Below are 21605 nucleotides of genomic sequence, written 5' to 3' on the forward strand. Positions count from 1 at the left end.
GCAACCAGTTGAGTCCCCCCTATTGCAAAAAGAAATGTCACAGACAAGCTAATCTGGATTAATTGCAGAGCTGTAATTAGTCTCATATATAAATAAGACGTCAGTTATCTGTTAATCTTCGCCAGTCTGTTTGAGTCTGATTGTTGGGAGACAGGTTAACTCCCAACAGGCAACCTGTGCTGTCGTTTTATGATGGTGTTACACGCTCAACCTCTGGGTGACGAGTTGGTGATTGTAACTTCTTGCAATCTGTCTCCAACAGCAAAGAAATGTTTTTTTTAAATCAATCACTGGTTACCCAGTGATTTTTCCAAGATACAAGGAGGTTGCTAATGTATTCTTACCCCATTGTGACTGAGCCATTAAAGTGACTGAGAAATTAGCTCTTCTAACTTAAAATGTCAGTTCTGCATTGGAGGAGAGCATCAGAGGTGTAGGACATTCAAAACAATTTGTTGTTACAGCTGTTAGAAAAGTGTTTCAGAGCGGCTAAACTTTTCCAAATATTTTAAACAATTCAAAAGTGAACAAATTTCAGTATTATGCTATGTAATGTAGCTGATTCAAGCCCAAGAAGACATCAATCTGTGGCTCAAGAAGGAAACTCAAAGGGGTGTGCACTTCTGGAAACATGTCTTCAAAATCAGTTAATCATTTATCAAAGCCTATCTATATTTCACCTGTGATGGAAGTTCATACTTGACTAAATACGTGTGATTACATAAAACATAAAATCTAGATGAAAGGTTTGATGAAACAAAAAGACAAAAGAGCATCTATCTATCTATCTGTATATAAAAAATATGTAAAATGTGCAACTTATGTAATTAAGTTATTAAAGTTATTAAATAAGTATAACATTTAGCAACAAACCCAGTTTTTAAGTTTATATTTAAAGATTTAAAAGTGCTTCTTTCCAGGATTTATTTAGATTTGAAGTAATTCCTTCATTTTTTTCCATCTCAGTGTCTCCACACATGTAAATATAACTCAGCTTTTGCTCTGAGTCTGCTGTCAGAAATCGTAGAGCATATTATACAGAAAAAAACAAACAAAAACGAAATCATGCTGGTGGTTAATGCTGATTGGGCTGGAGGTCACTGTTTATTTGCCACTGCGTCAGTGGTAGCACCACGTAGTACACCGATGCAGCTCCTGACAGCTGTAGAGCTCCATGGCTGAGTGCCCTGGTCGGCTTCCAGATTGCCGCTTGATGGGTGCCTGATAGGAAGTTGATTGACTGACTAGCTGGGCCTCTGGAGAGGCCTTTGAGTAGAGGCTCTGACTGGCAGGTCAATCAGCCTCCCAGGCCCCCCATTGTGGTTATCAATTATCAGCCGTATGTGAAGAAAAACAGTCTGCTTATTCCAAGTCTGACACCTGCTGACCTTTAAGAACTCTTCAGATTTGAATCATCTTCAGGACACCATTATAAAGCAATGGATGCTGGTGATATTAAAAGATAAGGATGGAAAATCACATTTTCTTTAGATCTTAGAGCAATGAACAGGCAATTTAACCAAGATATGATTTCTTTATAAGGATGTTGGTGGGAAGACAGGGGAAGTAATGATGATTTGGATCTATGAGCACTGAAAGGTCTTCGCTCACGATTCTGCTTGTCCCCTTTTCCTTCTCAGCTCATGGTGGGGATCATTCAGGCGGCCGAGCTGCCTGCTATGGACATGGGTGGCACATCTGACCCATACGTAAAGGTCTACCTGCTGCCTGACAAGAAGAAGAAATTTGAGACCAAGGTCCACAGGAAGACACTCAACCCCGTCTTCAATGAGCAGTTCACCTTCAAGGTGCACCTTACAATAATAAAAGCAACATTTAATCTGCTTCCACTGAATTTTAAGAAACATCTGCGCATCACAAATGCTTTTTTTTTTTTTTTGCTGGAGATCTTTTGCTTCCACTGGCAATCCAATTTGCATGCAGCCTTGAATGCTGGGAAGGTGTGGAGACAGCAACCAGCTGGCACATTAACAAGCTCCTGACAGAATATCTCTCACACGCACAGTTACACTCACACACACACAAACACACACACACACACTGAGGCTCGATGTGATTGGGATTAACACAGGCAGATGCACCGCCACACCCTGGCCTTGCCTCGGCTGTAATGGATGTGTGGCTCCTGCTCAGTAGTGGGGAAAGTTTTGTTATTCAACCAAGAGCGGAGAGCGCAGGTGTTTGGTGTAAGTTAAGCATAATGTGATGTGATATCTATGCAGAATTTATTTGTGTGTGTTTTTGTAGTGCTTAAATCAGAATCTCTGATGCATCGTGGGGGGAAACAAACAGGAAATGGGATTATAAGAAGTGGTGATGTCGTCAAAAAGAAGAGATGTTTATGGGAGATAAGGTCAAGGACAGTCTTATTAAAAGATACTCCTCTCGCTATCCAGTCATATGTCAGTTGTTTTTCATATAATTCAGCAATTTATCAGGATATAGTTAGATGTTTTTCATTTTTTATTTGGTTAACAATAAATAATAGCCTTCTTCATTCAAAGATTTTTTTAAATGTCATAGATTGCATATAAACAAAGACAAACAGGTGGCTGTTTTGAAGCATTGAGAAGAACATTTTAACTGTCACCCTCTTCTTCTTTTAGACCAGGCTTGACCATATTTGCCCTGTGTTTGCTGTCTTGGTTAGACAGGCGTCTCTGTTATGTCATTAGCATGCTAGTTTTGGTTTAACTAAAATGTAAAACTGAAGAGCCGACTTCAGCTGATAGCCGCACAATGAAGAAACAAAATACCAAAAACTGTAGCAAATTAATGTGAAGCTCAATTTTTAGCGTTTTTTCCCTAAATTTAGCTATAATAAAAAAATGTTCATGTTCCATTGAATTTGACTTAAAATTAGTGACTGATAGCATAAAGTTACAAGGAAAGCGTTTAATAGGGACAAAAAATAAGTGAGGAGTTCTAATTTCTTCACAAATTCCTTTATTTTAAAACCAGAAGAGTCGCCCCCTGCTGGCCAACAGAAATACAGCAACAACTTTAACATTGGACTCGAGAGTCATGACAGTCATCCCCTTATGCTCATGCTAAACTGCTTTGTCACTATATTCACTCCGTTCTCTGCCCTGCCCTTAAATAACTTTTATTGCAAATTCACACGCTCAAGCTCTGGGTGACGAGTTGGTGACTGTAACGTCTTGCAATCTGTCTCCAACAGCAAAGAAATTTTTTTTAAATCAATCACTGGTTACCCAGTGATTTTTCCAAGATACAAAGAGGTTGCTATTGTATTCTTACCCCAGTGTGACTGAGCCATTAAAGTGACTGAGAAATTAGCTCTTCTAACTTGAAATGTGAGTTCTGCATTGGAGGAGGGCATCAGAGGTGTAGGACATTCAAAACACTTACAGCTGTTAGAAAAGTGTTTCAGAGCTGCTAAACTTTTCCAAATATTTTAATCAATTCAAAAGTGAACAAATTTCAGTATTATGCTATGTAATGTAGCTGATTCAAGCCCAAGAAGACATCAATGCTGTGAATGCTCTGGTCACTAGTGGGCAGCCTCTATATTTTGGTTCTTGTAACTTTGTCCTTTCATTAGATATAAATCTAGCCAAATTGAAAGCACATCCACTGCCTATTACTCATGTGTGCATTGAGTTTGTCAACATCGGGGTTATACAGACGGGTTTGCCACACTACTGCCCATCTGCAGGAAGAACGAATCAATTGAAAAGATTTGAGCACATGAGCTTGTGACAACATACCAATGATCTAAAAATTAAACTTCATACAAGATCATGCCAAAGCTTTTTTTTTTCCTTTTCTTCTAGTGGTCACATTGGTTTGAAAAAGAGTCGTCTGAGCAACTTGTAGGCTACAAAAAAGGAAGAAAAACAGATTTCTGCTAAAATTAGTCAACTATAAGCTTAAGAATCCCAAAATAATGTCAGATTCTGGGCTTTTTACATTGTTAAATAGATATAATCAACCTCACCTGGGTGAGCCATAAATGCTTTGCCTCTTTCTACTTCAGGTCCCGTATGTAGAGCTTGGCGGGAAGACACTGGTGATGACGGTGTACGATTTTGACCGCTTCTCCAAGCATGATGCCATTGGCGACATCAAGGTGCCCATGAACAAGGTGGACTTCAGCCACATAACAGAGGAGTGGCGGGATCTGCAGAGCGCTGAGAAGGAGGAGGTAAGACATCTGCCAAAATTTGCAATTATACCTCATAAGATGAGAAATAAACTCAATTTGAAATCACTGTGTGACACCTGTCTCATGCCGAGGCACAGATTTGTACATCTAGCAGCTGCAGTTTTAATGAAAAGGGCATAAATGATATCAGAAGCATTATTTTATTTTGCTCAGCAAACCGTTTAAACTTGTACTGCAAATGCGGTGCGGTCGACGGTGTAATCCATCTCCTCTGGAAATGTCACTTAATCATATGTCCGCACTTCCCCTTCAATTAACAGACGTGTAACTTCCCAGCCACCAATCCAGGAGATTCAATTTTCATGGTAAATGTCATGGCATATAGCATGTGTTGCCAACCTTATTTTTAGCATTACGGCGGGTTGATTTAAAGGTTAATTATAACGGTGCAGAATAGGTTGGTGGTGTTTTTCAAACTGAAGGGCATCTTGTTACTTTCTTTTGTGAGCTTGTGCGCAGCTTTACCTGACAGGCTTATACACTGAAGTGATGCTTGGTATTCCTTATTCTTAGTTAAACATTGATTAATGATTGTAAGATGGTTAATGCTGGTCAAAGAAATGATACTGAAGGATTTTCAACCCTGGACCCCGTGTGATTTGCTCGAAACATTCCTCACACATTTTGAACCACATTAGCTTGATAGCATCACGCAGTTGCTGCAGATTTGAGATCTGGTGACTATGATAGCCATTTGAGTACACCAAACTTACCAGCATGTTCAAGAAGCATATGTACACTTTGGTGTGCACTGTGGCCATAAAAGGATTGGTGGTGCAGTAATAATTGTGTAGGCTTCAGTGTTTTGGTGTTCAAACAATGCTCAGTTGGTACCAAAAGGTCCAAAGTATGGCAAGAAACTATTACACCTGACCCGCTGATATAAGGCTAGAGGAATCCATGTTTTCGTTGACCCCACATTCTAACCCAAACATGAAAATGTTGCATCAGAAATTGAGACACATCAGACCAGGCGACGTATTTCCAATCTTCTCGTCTCTGAGTTTGGTGAGCCTGTGTGCATTGTAGCATGAGTTTCCTGTAGCTGATGGGTGTGTTTCTTCTGCTGCTGTAGCCCATCTGCTTTGAGCTTAGATGTCCTGTGCATTCAGAGATGTTCTTCTACATACCTTGGTTGTAGGAAGTAGTTAATTTCAGTTACTGTTCCCTTCAGTTCGAAGCAATCTAGGTATTCTCTTCTACATTTTGTCCCAGAGAACTACCGCTCATGGATGTTTTTCTGACCATTCTCTGTAAGCTGGAGTTCCAAGTAGATCCGAAGTTTCTGAAATACTCAGCCTAGTCTATGTGGTACCAACAACCATGTTCAAAAACACTTAAATCACCTTTCTTCATCATTCTGATGCTCAGAGTGAACTTCAGCAGATTATTTTGACCATATCTACATGCCTAAATGCATATGAGTGGCTTTCATGTGATTGGCTGATTAGATAGTTGCGTGAATGAGCTGTTGAAGAGATGTACCTAGTGAAGTGATTGGTGACAAAAAAGGGGAAAATATAACAAGTCTCATTTAAGTATCTGTAATGCAAAGAAGGCACTGAAAGCATATTCAAAAAAGAGAGAAAAGAAAGCTGCTTTCAGGTAAAATCTTCTTCTTCACCTATACACAAGTAGCACAATCCTCTTTATTTTTAAGGTCAAATATGAAGTATCAGAGTCCCTAAAATGCCCTTTCCATTGAAGAAGCAGCGGCTGACATTTTACAGTTCAAAGGAAATATTAAAGAGCTCGGTCACTGCTCTTGACAGGCATAATTAACTGTCACTGCTTCTTTTTCTAGCCTCAAGAGGAGAATGTATTTGCGTTCATTAAAACGCGACTCCCATTATCAAAGTAAGACTATTTAGTCTGTGTTTTTTAAAGCAGCTACAAGTCAGGGGAGCGGATGACAAATGAAATGCAGGGGGGGTCCATTACAATATAAAACACACTGCAGCCATTTTCAGCACTCCTATTCTACATGAGGAAATAGACCTTGATTGGAAGTTGATGGAAGATGAAGAGTCAATATTCGGATCTGGATTGCCTTTGATTTATAACCTCTTTTCGAAATGACCAGATGTAAAACAGGTGCGACCTGAGCGGGAGTTATTGGTTGTGTCTGCTTCAGGTGTTGATAAAGGATATGGAGAGAATATGAACCAATCTCTTTTCAGTCTCAGATAATGAGCCTGTGTTGTAATGGTGCTTTGCTTGAAGCAGTGCAGTGCAGTGCAGGGCTTTCCTGCAAACAAGGAATCAAATCCATGGCAGACGATTGAAAACCTTCAGGACGCTTGTTGTACAATTGATTGCTTTGACTCTGAAGCTGTGACTCAGAGATACACTTTGATCTGAAACATTACAAAGCAAAAAAAAACTATTTTCGATTTGATTCGTGTGCTTTGTAACTTAAATGCATCCTCCTCTTCTTTTCACACTTTCTTGTCTTCAATTTTTTTTTATTCCAACTATTTTGACTTTCATTAAAGAAATCAAGTTCAAGCATAACACTGCGACAGCTGAGTTTCTCTGTTTAGACAAATTACACTGTAATCGAAGAGTGTTTTTGTCCTAATTTTTCTTTCCTGTATTTTGAAATTATTTGTCAGGGCAGCAGACAGCTGGCTCACATAATGATTACATTGTTAACAGCTTGTCTTGGTCAGTGGAGTACAATACACTGGAAAATGCTCCACTTATTAAGGCAAATTTGTCTGAAAAACTAGTATCTCCAAATGTTTTTAATTTTGGGGGTTTTTATTGTGATCTCCATATGTTCTGCACAGTTTTATCCTGTAAATATAAATGCTTAAACTGTGCCCTGCTTCATTAGCAGTAATTTTTCAGTAGATTGTGCCAGCTTGTAGATTTAGCACTACTAATATTCTCCACCTTATGTTATTCAGATCAGAAACTCTAATTACACTGATGCAGACGGACACTGCTCTGTGTTAGGATTTCTGATAATGGATCAGTTTCACACTGATCACAGAGTCTTCTGTGCCAGCCCTCCTAGATTTAGTCTACAGTGCTTCCAATCTGTGCACTTAAAGCAAATATCTTTCTCCATCATGATTTAGACTGTAATTACTATAACCAGCTTTATGACTCAGTGTGTCAGCATCCTGTACATTAACCTTTAATACCATTAGACTTTTAGCACAGACACCCTGCTACTTGCAGCTTTGCACGTTAAAAGCTTCCCTTTCTGCTCGCGGAGAGCAGAATCAAGTAAACATGTTTGCGACATTGAGCATCACATTTTGCAGGGGAATTTATGAGCAACTTTCTCTCTGATGTAACCTCACATGGTGTGAACATGTGATGGAGTAAATTTGCATCAAGTAGCTGTTTTTCTCAACTCTGCAATGTCTCTGTTTTTCCAACAGCAAGAAAAACTGGGTGATATCTGCTTCTCTCTGCGATATGTCCCCACTGCTGGCAAGCTGACCGTGGTCATCCTTGAGGCCAAAAACCTCAAGAAAATGGATGTTGGAGGCTTGTCAGGTGAGGAGAATTGAAAGGGTGTGCACATATGCCAACTGGTTTTTCCTCTGACAGGGCCTTTGTCTGTAATGACACACAAACTGCAGCACTCACTTCACCTCTCCCACAACATCGCAAGCTTTTCTTCCTCTTTTCAGCACCCGGACAGATACCTGATTGTGAAAAAGATCTTTTGAATGTCTCTAAATATCCCTGATAAACTGCTTATATTGTAGCAAAAGAAACGCAGTTAATGGCACCCATAATGATGCTGTCGTCTTTCTATAGCTCACATAACTCACAGTGCAATGACAACAGAGTTGACTTGGATCCCACAAAGATATCAATGCTAAAAGCATGTGTAGCTAATCTTATAGCTATTGCCATGCGTTAGCTATAAATATAGAAATCAAATATTCATTACACGTCTTTGCATTGTGCCATTATATGATTTACTGATGGTTAAATCAGTCCTGTCTGACATTATGCATAACTCAGTATCATGGATTACATCAGCCAGCTAGCATTTCTACTGAGATTGATTTTGCTAGTGATAACATTAGCAAACAAAATATGATTAGCCAGCTAACTGTAATCAGGGATAACTTATAAGGAAGAGACATGACACTGACATGCTTCAGTAGAGAAACCCAAAGAAAAATGCTAAAAATGGCTGTTATCTCACCCCTAAAGAGTAAGCAGCTGCAGCTGATTAGCTAATCATGTTGTGAAACTGTGCTAGCGTGCCGTAGGAGAATAACATTCTAGTAAAATCTTATTTTGAGTGTTTTATATTTGATTTGGCTTGTGAGTCTACTGTAGTGGCTTTAAATGACCCAGGAATCACCGATATTAAAGTTATGGCTCCATCATTTAGACAGGATCTTTAAAGAACGATCCAGATTCGATCCAGTGTGTGAGACTTGCGTCCAGAAGGACTTATTCTGGCAATGCTAACATTAGCTGATAAACTCATATGAAAACGACCAATTTAGTTTCTACATTAGCCCGAAGAGGGTTGGCTTTGATGCCACAAATTAAACAATCGCTCCATGAATTTAATGTCCTTGTAATGCTAATGTTCTGCAATATTAACAGTTCCTCTAACATCTTATGGATTATCTCTCAAAATTCAGTCCAAGTGTTTCACATATTGTCAGTGTTACTCATCATGCTGTTAGAGGCAACTGAGGGAGTCATGGATGGTCTCAGTTTTCAAGTTATGCTACAATCTCTTCAGACATTTGCAATGAAAAATGACTGCCATTGTTGTAAAATGGATCGCTATGACTCAGAGATGCACTTTGATCTGACACATTGTATTTGACATGCTGCAGCTCTGTTTACTACGTAGTAAAAGGCATGACTTGATTTGCACACTTGCTCCTTTGGTTTTGAATGTTTTTATTAATATATTACCAATATTCATGTGTAACCCTGTAACTGTAGGTTTGCAAAATATGTTTAAGTTTAAAAAAAAAGTTGTCTAACACGCATTGAAGAACACATACAGTAATACAGTACTGAGTGTAACACGCTCATAAAGACAGTGCCTTTCCTCTTAATGAATGCATGGAATAAAAGAGTATGTATAAAAAAAAACCACGGCTTGAAAGAATGAAACATTGTCCTGCTGTGGTATAGCTCCAACTCTACAGGATTAAGGTCAATAGTTGACATTTATCACAATACAGTCAAGTCTGAATAGAGGATCTGATGTCATGGTAACTGAATGAGAGGGATGGAAGTCCTCCACCCACAGCTGACTGGAACATAAACAAACGGCACAAAAACAGACAGACTTGTTTTGTGTCTCTTTCAGCCAGAGAGGACAGATGTTTCATCTAGGGACTAAAAAAACATGACTGATCTTTAATAGAGTCCCATGACACTGAAATCCACTGTGCGTTTGGACATAAAGACCAATATTAAAGTTTTAATGTCTTTCTCACTATGAAGTGGAACAACACAATCTCATTTTGTAAAACTATATATTTCCTTTGGGGGCAATTTAGCAATGTGGGCAGAGTTGCATAGCAGAGGCATCTGCTTTCACATTTCAGCTCTGAAACCAGACATGCCATGCTGCAAATGGTAAAGATGAGACTTTAAAGTGCAGGAGAAGAGCTGCACAATAAAGTCATGGACAGGTTTTATTAATCAGTTAACTTGATGTAACATGCCATAAATGTGACCATCCTTTGCCTTTAAAATAATACCAGTTTTTCAAGATAGCTGGCAGGAAGTTTGAATGATTGCTGAACGATCTAGAAGAACTTACCACAGTTTAGAAGTTTAGAAACATCCACACTGGAATCAATTTGCTAGTTACACATCACTTTGCAGCTGACGGTTGGTCCATAGCAGATTGTCTGTTGCTCAGGTAATCCTCAAATGTGTTTACTATCCAGTCTTACGTTAGTCGACGATATTCTTCCCTTTTATCTAGAGACTCTTCAATTGCTTGTCTCGGAGCTTTGAAAAGTTCAACTCCTGTCCACTTTGTGTCACCAGTGGTTATTTCGCCTGTCATCACTTGAAGTCGTTGAATGTCATTGACTCTGTGTGGTTTCTGGCTGCCAGGTTGCTGCGAATCCTGTGTGGATGTTGATTTAATCTTTGGCTAGTTTTTACTAAGACCATCAGAACTCCATGTTATTCCAAAGATAATTCTTCATGACTCTCACTGGGTTTGATTGAGTGTTTTAGAAAGAAGATGTCTTGACTAAAACCTGTATTGTGTGATGGATAAACATAGATAGTGCCTAAACCACATGCAGTAGTGTACTTTCACTGATGTATGGGTATCAATGTGCAAAAATGAATAAATAAAATGAGAGGCTTTGCAATTTTGGGGTTCCTTTTAAAAATATTATTAGTAAGTTCTTATTTTTCGGGGTGCAGTTAAGTATTATTTGTAACATATTATGATCAGGGTACACTTCTCAATTAGACGTAAATCTGAAACTACTGTTAATTAATTATTTTTACAGTAACTGGGATTCAACACACAGTCACTGGCATTACTGGTCTTTTTTCTATGAACTACAGACTTGAATGAAATAGGGGACTCTGCATAAACATGGTTTTATTTGGTTTAAGTGCTATAGTTTTATTGACCCCCTTGAATTAAAGCCTAAAGTCTGCACCACAACATCACATCATAATTGTTTAATTTAATATCAACTTTGGCAGTGAACAGAAAAAGAATGGTGTCCAAATACTTGTGTACCTGACTGTACTCCCAACCCGAGATGGCTTTTTTCACTGTGCGATCATTTACAGATAAAAATTTACATTTGTGAGGAAAACATGCTCGAAACTATGAAATGCAGTGTGTTCTGTAATATGATCAAAGCTCAGTAAAAGCATGAATAATTTAAAAAGATTGATGGTTGATGTAGATAGAACAATATCAAAGTCCCATTTAGAGCTTTGTTGAGCAAAGATAGGCTTCATCAGAATTCAGCACATTCCCACAGCATCACCAGCTTCACCATCTACAGTCATCAGACTATAATTTAAGCTATTTATAACTGATATGGTGCAGTCTGACATTATTAGACCCATTTGTGTTATGCAACCTAGTGTTTTTATGACATACATGACAACTTAACTAATATCCACCAATATAAGGAGCATTTTAATAATGACAGAAGATTTTCATGGATCCATTCCCCCGATGCAGTAAACAAACACAGTTTCATTATTCTGGACCTGGTGCTATCTATTGTTTTGATCATATCAGTCCTCATACAGACACCATAAAATAAGAAATCACACAATAAGCTGAATCTTTCCCTCCTGCTTTTCCTCTGACTTTCTTCAGTGGCTTCTTTTTACATTTTTAAATAGCTGCTCCGACTCTTTCAGCTGCCATCACCAGCACCCGGGTCCACTTGCTTTCTGTTTGTCTATGCAGTCTATCCATATAACCCCAAACAACCTGCAGTACAGTAAGAGTGTGCACATTAATGGCTCCGAGCTCCCTTTCATCTGTCAGACCAGTGCGAGCAGCCATTTGGCTGGTAAAAAACAAAAAACAAAACACCCCCGCTGCAATTTTGTGATATTGGCATTAGCACTCACCTGTGCCCATTTGCATCGTGGGATTGTCAGCATTTTGAGCCATCAGCCACACGGACCAGCCAGTATTAGAATGGTGTGAAATCTTTCCAATTTGAAGGCCAGGTTTCCTCTTACAGTGAAGGGAAATGCCAGGAAAGCCAGACAGTTTGACACCACATACCATATGTCATGTTTAATTGGAGCATGTTTCATCTGTGTGCACTCATCTGTGGGTTTCAGGGTGAATTATTAGCATACTGTAATGGCACAGTGCATGTTTGTAATTACATACAACCAGAATATACTCTAAATTGCAGTTTGGGCTTTGTTTTTTTGTTTGTAGTGTCTGCTTTTCTGCTCCCAGAATGGACTTAAATGTGCAGCAGATGGATGAAATAATAGGCAGGTCTCTAATAACAATAATTAGCCTCCATCCACAGAGTGGCTCAGCCAGAACTTAAGGAGGAGGACAAGTAATTGATGGCCTGGGATCAGCCTTCTTTTCTATTGTCATCCTGTTTACCATGCCTAATTATGGCTCACAGAGGAAGATGTGGGAATTATCATTAACCAATGTATAATCAGAAATAATTCTTTTGATTTGCTCCTCATGAAGCATGCCCCAAATCTACCGCCGTGCTGCGTTTCTTAGAAAAACAAACTTTTGAAGTAATCGTTTTAAAAGTGTGCTCGACTTCTGGCGCCTCTCAGAATTGCTCCTGCTTAACATGCAGCGAGGCACCATGTTCTTTAGCTGTCGTCTCAAAATAATCCTCGTCACAGACAGGTTACTCCTCTTTCCACTTTAGCCGACCCCACAATGTATAGTTACAATAGATCCGTTACGTTTAGTTGCAGGCAGTCAGGATTTAAAAAACTCTGAAATTTGTGATGCATTTTAAAGTTTTGAAAGCTTCTAACTGAATCACCAACATCTCTTTCGACCTCCTGCACATATCATTTTATTTTGTGAAAATTACTCTGTTTAAATCTTAAAATACAGCTTTTCACGTTACTGTAGTGTCTCCAAGGGAAATGAAAGGTGAGTCAGACTCGGAGGTGGGAACACAAAGGCTAAGTGTTTGGAAGCAACTCAGTATAAGTACCGGCAGGCTTATAGAAGTAGTGGCAGTTAAAATGTTTCGTCCTCTCTCTTTGTATCTTCAAAGACATCCCAGGCGGCTGTGAGGTGGCATATAACCAGGTAATGGCCCGCAATGGGGGAGGTTATCAAAGAACACAGGCACCATGTCAGCGGTAATGAAGCCGCACTGCCCCAACCTGGTGCTCCAGCGCACTATCAAGCCTCTCGGGTTGGAGAGGTTTATTTGTTTTGCTCCTCTGGCTGGTCAGACTAAGGTTCCCGTCATCTCAGCAAGGTAGTGGGCATGAGGGATCATTAGGATGATGTACGAGGCCTGAGAGAAGAAGGCAATTTGAAAGGGATTAGAGAAGGCAGAATTTATTATGTTTTGTGTCTATAGATGTAAGAAATAATAGCTAGAAAAGTTACAGTGTATTTCCAAGCTTTTACATTATGAATTTTGCCATTTCCAAATTAAAAAAAGGAAAAGTAAGAAGTAAATCGGACAGTGATTTGGCATTAAAGGCATTAAAAAGGCTTAATATAAATGCAGGTCTAATATCTAATTCACTTTTATCTGTATTTTGTTACTTAAAGAACCATTTCCTGACTGCTGAGCGGCTTCGGTCTTACAACAGCCCCAAAGTAGACCAGTTATACACTTTGAATGATGACCCCCTCATTTGCATTAAGCGGATAAATAATATTTAAAAATACAAAAAAAAGTTGTGCGGAAAAGTAAAGATTGGGATAATGAAAAGGGGAAAAGTCTTGAACTTCCCCCTCATGTCTTTATATTTTTTATCCAGTAAGTCAGAGTTTCGTGTAAATTTTCAAAGTAGTCTCAAGCAACAGATCTGCAGGCTTTCTGAAGTTTTTTGGGGGGCGCTGGCTGCTTTTTTGCTCATTGTCAGTCCAGTGTTTGTACCTGACCATTTTCAGTCACTTAAATTGACCTATGAAGCATTCAACCATAAAAAGATAAAAACTTGGCATATCTGCTGTTTGTCCTTAAAGAAAATGGGAAAGTATAGGACAACAGAAGAAATGGCAATCCAAAATAACTATCTACACCAGATGAGCAGTACCTGAAAATCATCTCCTTAAGAAACAGAAAAAAATCCAGCAAAGACCTGACACAGGATCCCTTCAGTTGATCCATCTACTGTTCACTGAAGCCTCATCAGAAATGGTCTCAGTGGAAGGGTGGCTGTCAAGAAGCCATTCTTAAGGAAGGGAAGCAGGTAGAAAAGGCCAAGGCATGCCAAATTACCGTATTTCCCGGACTACAAAGCGCACCTGAATATTAGCCGCACAAGCTAAAATCAGGGGAAAATCCTGTTTTGTACATACATTAGACTATTACACCTGACTAAAAGCCGCAGGTGTTTCAATGTTGACTTATCATATGTAAGAGAATATGCACAAAGGGAATTGTCAGCAAAGAGATGGCTGTTTGGAGACACAGCCCTTTTATTAATATTTTGAAATACAAGTCACGGGTACATATTTGCATAACTTTTTAGGTATATGCACAAGTAGCGGTAATTACAAGTACCAAACATGTACTGTGCTTCATAAATGAGTAACAAATGTAGTACATAACAATAACCTACAGCACACCAGAAAAACAGATTCGGACTACCTTTTAGGCTCAGGTGCAGTGACACGGCTTTAACAAGAAGAAAAGTCAGTCATTCACCACCATCTTCCTGCGCACTAAAACCACCAAAGTCCTCTTCTCCAGTGTCGGATACGAACAGGCTCAGGATGGCTACGTCATCCACTCTCAGCTTCTTTCCTTCGTTGTCACTTTCAAAACCAAACAAATCCTCGTTGTCAGTGTCAGAGTCGAACACCCTCAGAATGGGTCCAGCCCTTCGAAATCCGTTGGTGATCATGGATGTTTTCACACTTTTCCACGCTGTCAGATTCCACCAGTGGAGTTGAGCATAACTTGCTTTTTGCAAGTTTATCGCCGCTGATCATCCACGCCCCCCTGCTGAATTCGTAGCGCTACTTTGAAGTTTGTTTTTCGCGCTACTTGTACGGCACTATGTTGCCTGGCGGATGGACATGTGACCAACATACCACTCTTGAACCCCGATACTGTGTATCTGATCACATGCCCTTCCGCCAGGCAACGTAGTGCCGTACAACAGTGGAACAAACAAAACAAATCGTCTTACGATATCACAAAAATCATGGACAATCCATAGAAAAGCCGCCCCTGACTAAAAGCCGCAGGGTTCAAAGCTTGTGCAAAAAGTAGCGGCTTATAGCCCGACAATTACTGTATACAAGAACTAGAACAGTTATGGATTGGCTTCACCAAAGCTTACACTTTAACATTATAGAAGCAGCGTGGGTCTTTGATAGAGACTGGTCCTACACAATAAATGTCTACTGCAGTTTTTCCACAGCATCATAAATCAAAAACTAAAAATAAGTAAATTAATAAACAGAATTAAATAGAAAATGAAATGTGAAGTAAATAAATAAAAATAATAAATCCAAAGGTCAACAAATGAAACAGCAGGTAAATAATCATTTGTTACATTGTATGCTATAATTAAAGCCTACCTTTTTATTGTAATTCTAATGCATTCAATTGCAGTTATTATATTTTTTTTGGCACTTTTGAGCCTCCATAGGGAGTAGTCAACATCGTAAAAAGACTTCCATCAGATTTCATGGAGGTGGTTTTACGTGGGCCTGCGCCCCAGAGAGCAGTTTCACTGTAAACACTTGTGTATGCGTGAAACGTGTGTGATTCACCACTGAGCTGAGTGTGTAAAACTAAACCGACAGTCACCCCTGGGTGCACCCACCATGGAAAATCCAAAATGATGGGAGGAAAGCTAAGATGACAGCCAGGCTATATTTAACCCTGCTTGTATTGGTGTTCATTTGGCACAACTCTGCCAGAACCCTTAGCAGCCAAACCCAAAGATAAAGGAAACATCCGAGCGAATTGTGCGTTTTATATCTCTGCAGGTTTGATGACTAGAATATTCAAAATGAGTCACAGATGGTAATTATTCACAGCTTGAAATCCTATGTGTAAGTAACCACTTTTAAAATAAGACCTCTTTAGTAGCGCTACTTAACTCTAAAGCTGATGTGACTCAGAGCTCCCTGCCTATCCATAAACCTGCATCTCGCCTCCTGTGGGAAATGTACGGACGGCTGATAGCGCATCGCCTCATAAAACTGTGGCCGACATCCAGGACTCCAATGAGTAACCCCTAAGGGTAGCAAAGACGAGCCACTGTGCTGTACACACATGTGAGTAACTGCTCTTGCATCACAAGCACTGTCATTCATCCATAAAATGGGAGAGATTACATCCGTCCGGGAGGAGGTGGTAAAACGGGCTTGATAGGAGGTACGGCGAGCCTCCCAAAACTCAATAATGCTAAACTCTCATCTGCTGGCTGGAGAGATAAGTGCACCTAGATTGCAGAGGCACCACAGGTGTTTTCTTTTTTGAGAAAGGGTTATCTTGCATAATCCCATTCAGCTGTTGTGTGGTGTCTTTTCAGCCAGTTACCAATATAAGAGTTACACACAGCCACTGTAGTACCATTATTTTAATATACACAGCTGTATGCAATATTAGATAGTATTATTGACTGTTCGCTAATCCCCTCCCGTATATAGTGAAAGTCTAGGCATATATTCTTTGTATATTTAACCAGTGCACACTGACCTTTATTAAAAACCATTGTTTTCACTTGAAGTATGAGAAATGGATCATGGAGTGTTTTGGTCTGTTTTATCATAAGTTGCAAGCATTAGCATGTTTAACTGCTCACAACCCGCAGTTGGTACCAGTATTACATTACATTGCTACATACAATATTACATGAGGTTACAGGATATAAATGTCTTATTTAAGATTACCACATCTCTGCTGTGTGGAATGGCTTTAGAGGCATTAGCTTTGAACTTGGCATATCTCGGCACTAATGTGCCAAGTGTTCTTAAAAATATTTGAGAAAACTAGACAAGTGGAGGACAAAAGAAGAAGTGACAGGTTCAAAAGCTCCATACAGCAGATGACCAGTATCTGAAAGTCATATTCAGACAATATCTAACACAGGATCTGAACGATACACCAGACAAGAAGCTATTCTTGAGAAAAGAAAATAGGAAGGAACATTTGAGGTATGCCAAGTTACACAAATAGTGGATTGAAAATCAGTGGCAGCAGGTCTTGTGGAGTGAGTCTCTGTCATTCATGGTGGAAGCTCTGGGACAAAACACAGCAAAAAATAGCTTTGAAATGTCCTTCAAGAAGCCGAGAGAACTATAGCCTGAAGAGTACTTACAGACATTACAAGGTGGTCATACTAAAAACTGACTTTTAGGCGATGAAAACTAGGCTCTGTTTTTGTCTTACATTCTGTGTTCAAGGCCAGCAGGGGGCAACTCCCCTGGTTGCAAAAAATGTCCAGTTATACAGAAGTCTATCTTAAAATGACTCTACTTCTCACTTGGTTTATGACTTTAGTGAACTCTTTCTTAAGGAATATGTCATCTGAGTTGTCAGTTTCAGGTCTTAGTAAATGCAACATGGTGTTCACGTTGTAAATTATGGATGTAATTAGAATAGTATGAGCCATAAAGCAGGTTGTGCTACATAAGAAGAACTCTAGGCATAAAACAGTAGTTAATGTCACAGTGATCAAATGGAGCCGTCATTATATGAAATAGCATCGTCAATCTTTCTCTGACAAAAACAATAGGTTTTTGTTTTTTCTTATAACGCTTATTCTACCAAGACTTTCTGTTTCCTGCAATATAAGAACGATGATCAGCTTTGGAAGAAAGTGGCTTTTGGCTCGGGTAGCTAAGCACAGTGTATATAGCAATCAAGTCTATATATCCATCCATCCATCCATCTTCATCCGCTTTATCCGGGGCCGGGTCGCGGGGGCAGCAGCCTAAGCAAAGAGGCCCAGACCTCCCTCTCCCCAGCCACCTCCTCCAGCTCATCCGGGGGAACACCTAGGCATTCCCAGGCCAGCCGAGAGATATAATCTCTCCAGCGTGTCCTGGGTCTGCCCCGGGGCCTCCTCCCGGTGGGACATGCCTGGAACACCTCACCCAGGAGGCGCCCAGGGGGCATCCTTGTCAGATGCCCAAACCACCTCAGCTGGCTCCTTTCGATGTGGAGCAGCAGCGGCTCTACTCTGAGCCCCTCCCGGATAGCCGAACTTCTCACCCTATCTCTAAGGAAGATGCCAGCCACCCTTCGGAGGAAGCTCATTTCCGCCGCTTGTATCCGCGATCTCGTCCTTTCGGTCACTACCCACAGCTCGTGGCCATAGGTGAGGGTAGGGACGTAGATCGACCGGTAAATTGAGAGCTTCGCTTTTACACTCAGCTCCCTCTTCACCACGACGGACTGGTGCAGCGTCTGCATTACTGCAGCCGCAGCCCCAATCCGTCTGTCGATCTCCGGCTCCCTTCTCCCATCACTCGCGAACAAGACCCCGAGATACTTGAACTCCTCCACTTGAGGCAGGACCTCATCCCCGACCCGGAGTGGGCACTCCACCCTTTTCCGGCTGAGAACCATGGCCTCAGATTTGGAGGTGCTGATCCTCATTCCCGCTGCTTCACACTCGGCTGCGAACCGCTCCAGTGCGAGCTGGAGGCCCTCACCCGATGAAGCCAACAGAACCACATCATCCGCAAAGATCAGAGATGAGATCCTGAGGCCACCAAAGCGAAAGCCCTCCGCCACTTGGCTGCGCCTAGAAATCCTGTCCATAAAAATTATGAACAGAACCGGTGACAAAGGGCAGCCCTGGCGGAGCCCATCACCCACCGGGAACGAGTCCGACTTATTGCCGGCAATGCGAACCAAGCTCTTGCAACAGTTGTATAGGGATCGAATGGCCCGTAGCAATGGGCCAGACACCCCATACTCCCGCAACACCTCCCACAGGACACCCCGAGGGACACGGTCGAATGCCTTCTCCAAGTCCACAAAACACATGTAGACTGGTTGGGCAAACTCCCATGCACCCTCAAGTATCCTCGAGAGGATGAAGAGCTGGTCCAGTGTTCCGCGACCAGGACGAAAACCGCATTGTTCCTCCTGCATCAGAGGTTCGACTAGCGGACGAACTCTCCTTTCCAGCACCCTGGCATAGACTTTCCCGGGGAGGCTGAGGAGTGTGATCCCCCTGTAGTTGGAACACACCCTCCGGTCCCCCTTCTTAAAGATGGGGACCACCACCCCGGTCTGCCAATCCACGGGTACTGCCCCCGATCTCCACGCAACATTGCAGAGGCGTGTCAGCCAGGACAGCCCTACAACGTCCAGAGCCTTCAGGAACTCGGGGCGGACCTCATCAACACCAGGGGCTCTGCCACCAAGGAGTTGTTTAACTGCCTCAGTGACCTCGCCCCCAGAAATTGGCGGGTCATTCCCCTCATCCCCAGACTCTGCTTCCTCCTCGGAAGACGCGTCAGTGGGATTAAGGAGGTCCTCGAAGTATTCCTTCCACCGCCTGACAATTTTCTCAGTCGACGTCAGCAGCGCTCCGCCAGCACTATACACAGTGCAGGTAGAGCACCGCTTTCCCCTCCTGAGACGCCTGACGGTTTGCCAGAACCTCTTCGAGGCAGTCCGAAAGTCTTTTTCCATGGTCTCTCCGAACTCCTCCCACACCCGAGTTTTTGCTTCAGCCACTGCCCGAGCCGCATTCCGCTTGGCCTGTCGATACCTGTCGGCTGCCTCCGGAGTCCCACAGGCTAACCAAGCCCGATAGGACTCCTTCTTCAGCCTGGTGGCTCCCTTCACCTCTGGTGTCCACCATTTGGTTCGGGGATTACCACCACGGCAGGCACCAACCACCTTGCGGCCGCAGCTCAATGCAGCAGCTTCGGCAATGGAGGCGCTGAACATGGTCCATTCGGACTCGATGTCCCCCGCCTCCCTCGGAATGCTGTTGAAGCTCTGCCGGAGGTGTGAGTTGAAGATCTCGCGGACTGGGGCCTCTGCTAGTTGTTCCCAGCACACCCTCACTACGCGTTTAGGTGCACCAGGTCTGTCCAGCGTCCTCCCCCGCCACCTGATCCAACTCACCACCAGGTGGTGATCAGTTGACAGCTCAGCTCCTCTCTTTACCCGAGTGTCCAGAACATATGGTCGCAGGTCTGGTGATACGATTACAAAATCGATCATCGACCTACGGCCTAGAGCGTCCTGGTGCCACGTGCACTTATGGACACTCTTATGTTCGAACAAGGTGTTCGTTATGGCCAAACTGTGATTAGCACAGAAGTCCAATAACAAAGCACCGCTCGGGTTCAGATCAGGGAGGCCGTTCCTCCCAATCACGCCCCTCCAGGTCTCGCTGTCGTTACCCACGTGAGCATTGAAGTCTCCCAGCAGGACAACAGAGTCTCCAGGTGGAGCACCTTCCAGCACCCCCCCCAGGGACTCTAAGAAGGCTGGGTACTCCGAACTGCCACTCGGCGCATAAGCGCAGATGACAGTCAGGACCCGTTCCCCGACCCTAAGGCGCAGGGAACAAACCCTCTCGTCCACCGGGAAAAACCCCAACGTACCGGCAGCAAGCCGAGGGGATATTAGAATACCCACCCCAGCCCGCCGCCTCTCACCAGGGGCAACTCCAGACTGAGACAGAGTCCAGCCCCTCTCCAGGAGACTGGTTCCAGAGCCCAAGCCGTGCGTAGAGGTGAGCCCGACTATATCTAGCCGGTACCTCTCAACCTCACGCACTAACTCAGGCTCCTTCCCCACCAGAGAGGTGACATTCCATGTCCCTATTGCCAGTCTTGGCAGCCAGGGGTCAGTCCGCCAGGGCCTCCGCTCCTGGCCGCCACCCGGCACACAATGCACCCGACCCCTATGGCGCCTCCTGCGGGTGGTGGGCCTGCGGGAGGATGGGCCCATGTCGCCTCTTCGGGCTGTGCCCGGCCGGGCCCCATGGACTAAGGCCCGGCCACCAGACGCTCGCCCTCGGGCACCCTCCCCGGGCCTGGCTCCAGGGCGGGGCCCCGGTAACCCTATCCCGGGCAGGGTAAACTGTTCCCTCGGTGTTTTTTTCATTGGGGTCTTCTGAATCGCTCTTTGTCTGGTCCCTCACCCAGGACCAATTTGCCATGGGAGACCCTACCAGGGGGCAAAAGCCCCCAGACAACATAGCCCCTGGGATCCCTGGGACACACAAACCCCTCCGCCACGATAAGGTTGCGATTCACGGAGGAGCAGGGGAGCACAACCAAGTCTATATATATAAGACCCATTTTAGAAGGTTATTATGAGTGAGCTGGAAAGATCGAAAAGTCAACTAGAGATGGATTTTGAACTCTGGAATCTGACATCTCACTTATATTCATTCTACACTGTCTATGCCATTACTAAGCTTTTATCTTTGACCTTCTTTGGACCTGTGAACTTAATAACAGAGGAGTCTGTGTACTGAAGCTGAGTTGGGGGAAGAAAAGGGAGAAAAAGGAACTTCCACAGAAAATCTAAAGGGATCAAAATGGCAGTTCTGCCAAGTTACTTGTAGCAACCTGAAGCTTTGTTGTGTTAGTTCTGTTAGTGAAGCTCTGATTTCATTCATAAGAATATTCAAAGGGACATATACTGTTGTTTGAGATATATGGAGGCTGTGTATCCTCTTTATGAGATACGTTGGAAGCAGTATTTATTTCCTGCGCACAGCCCTCCCTCGCTGTTTTTCTCATCCCGGCACTCCA

The 21605-nt window shown here is 42.5% G+C and overlaps 1 protein-coding gene across 5 annotated transcripts in view; it reads left to right on the forward strand.

The window, feature by feature from the left end:
* syt1a (synaptotagmin Ia) overlaps positions 1-21605 on the forward strand; it is a 212201-nt gene that overhangs the window by 178530 nt on the left and 12066 nt on the right. For all 5 annotated transcript variants that reach the window (XM_006780865.3, XM_006780869.3, XM_006780868.3 and 2 more), the window contains 3 exons: positions 1641-1808; positions 4022-4189; positions 7606-7723. In XM_006780865.3, the coding sequence (XP_006780928.1) occupies positions 1641-1808; positions 4022-4189; positions 7606-7723 (454 nt within the window). The remainder of the gene's footprint in view (positions 1-1640; positions 1809-4021; positions 4190-7605; positions 7724-21605) is intronic.

The sequence above is a fragment of the Neolamprologus brichardi genome, chromosome 17, assembly GCF_056152115.1.
Source record: "Neolamprologus brichardi isolate AB-2024 chromosome 17, ASM5615211v1, whole genome shotgun sequence".
Classification (NCBI taxonomy): Eukaryota; Metazoa; Chordata; class Actinopteri; order Cichliformes; family Cichlidae; genus Neolamprologus; species Neolamprologus brichardi.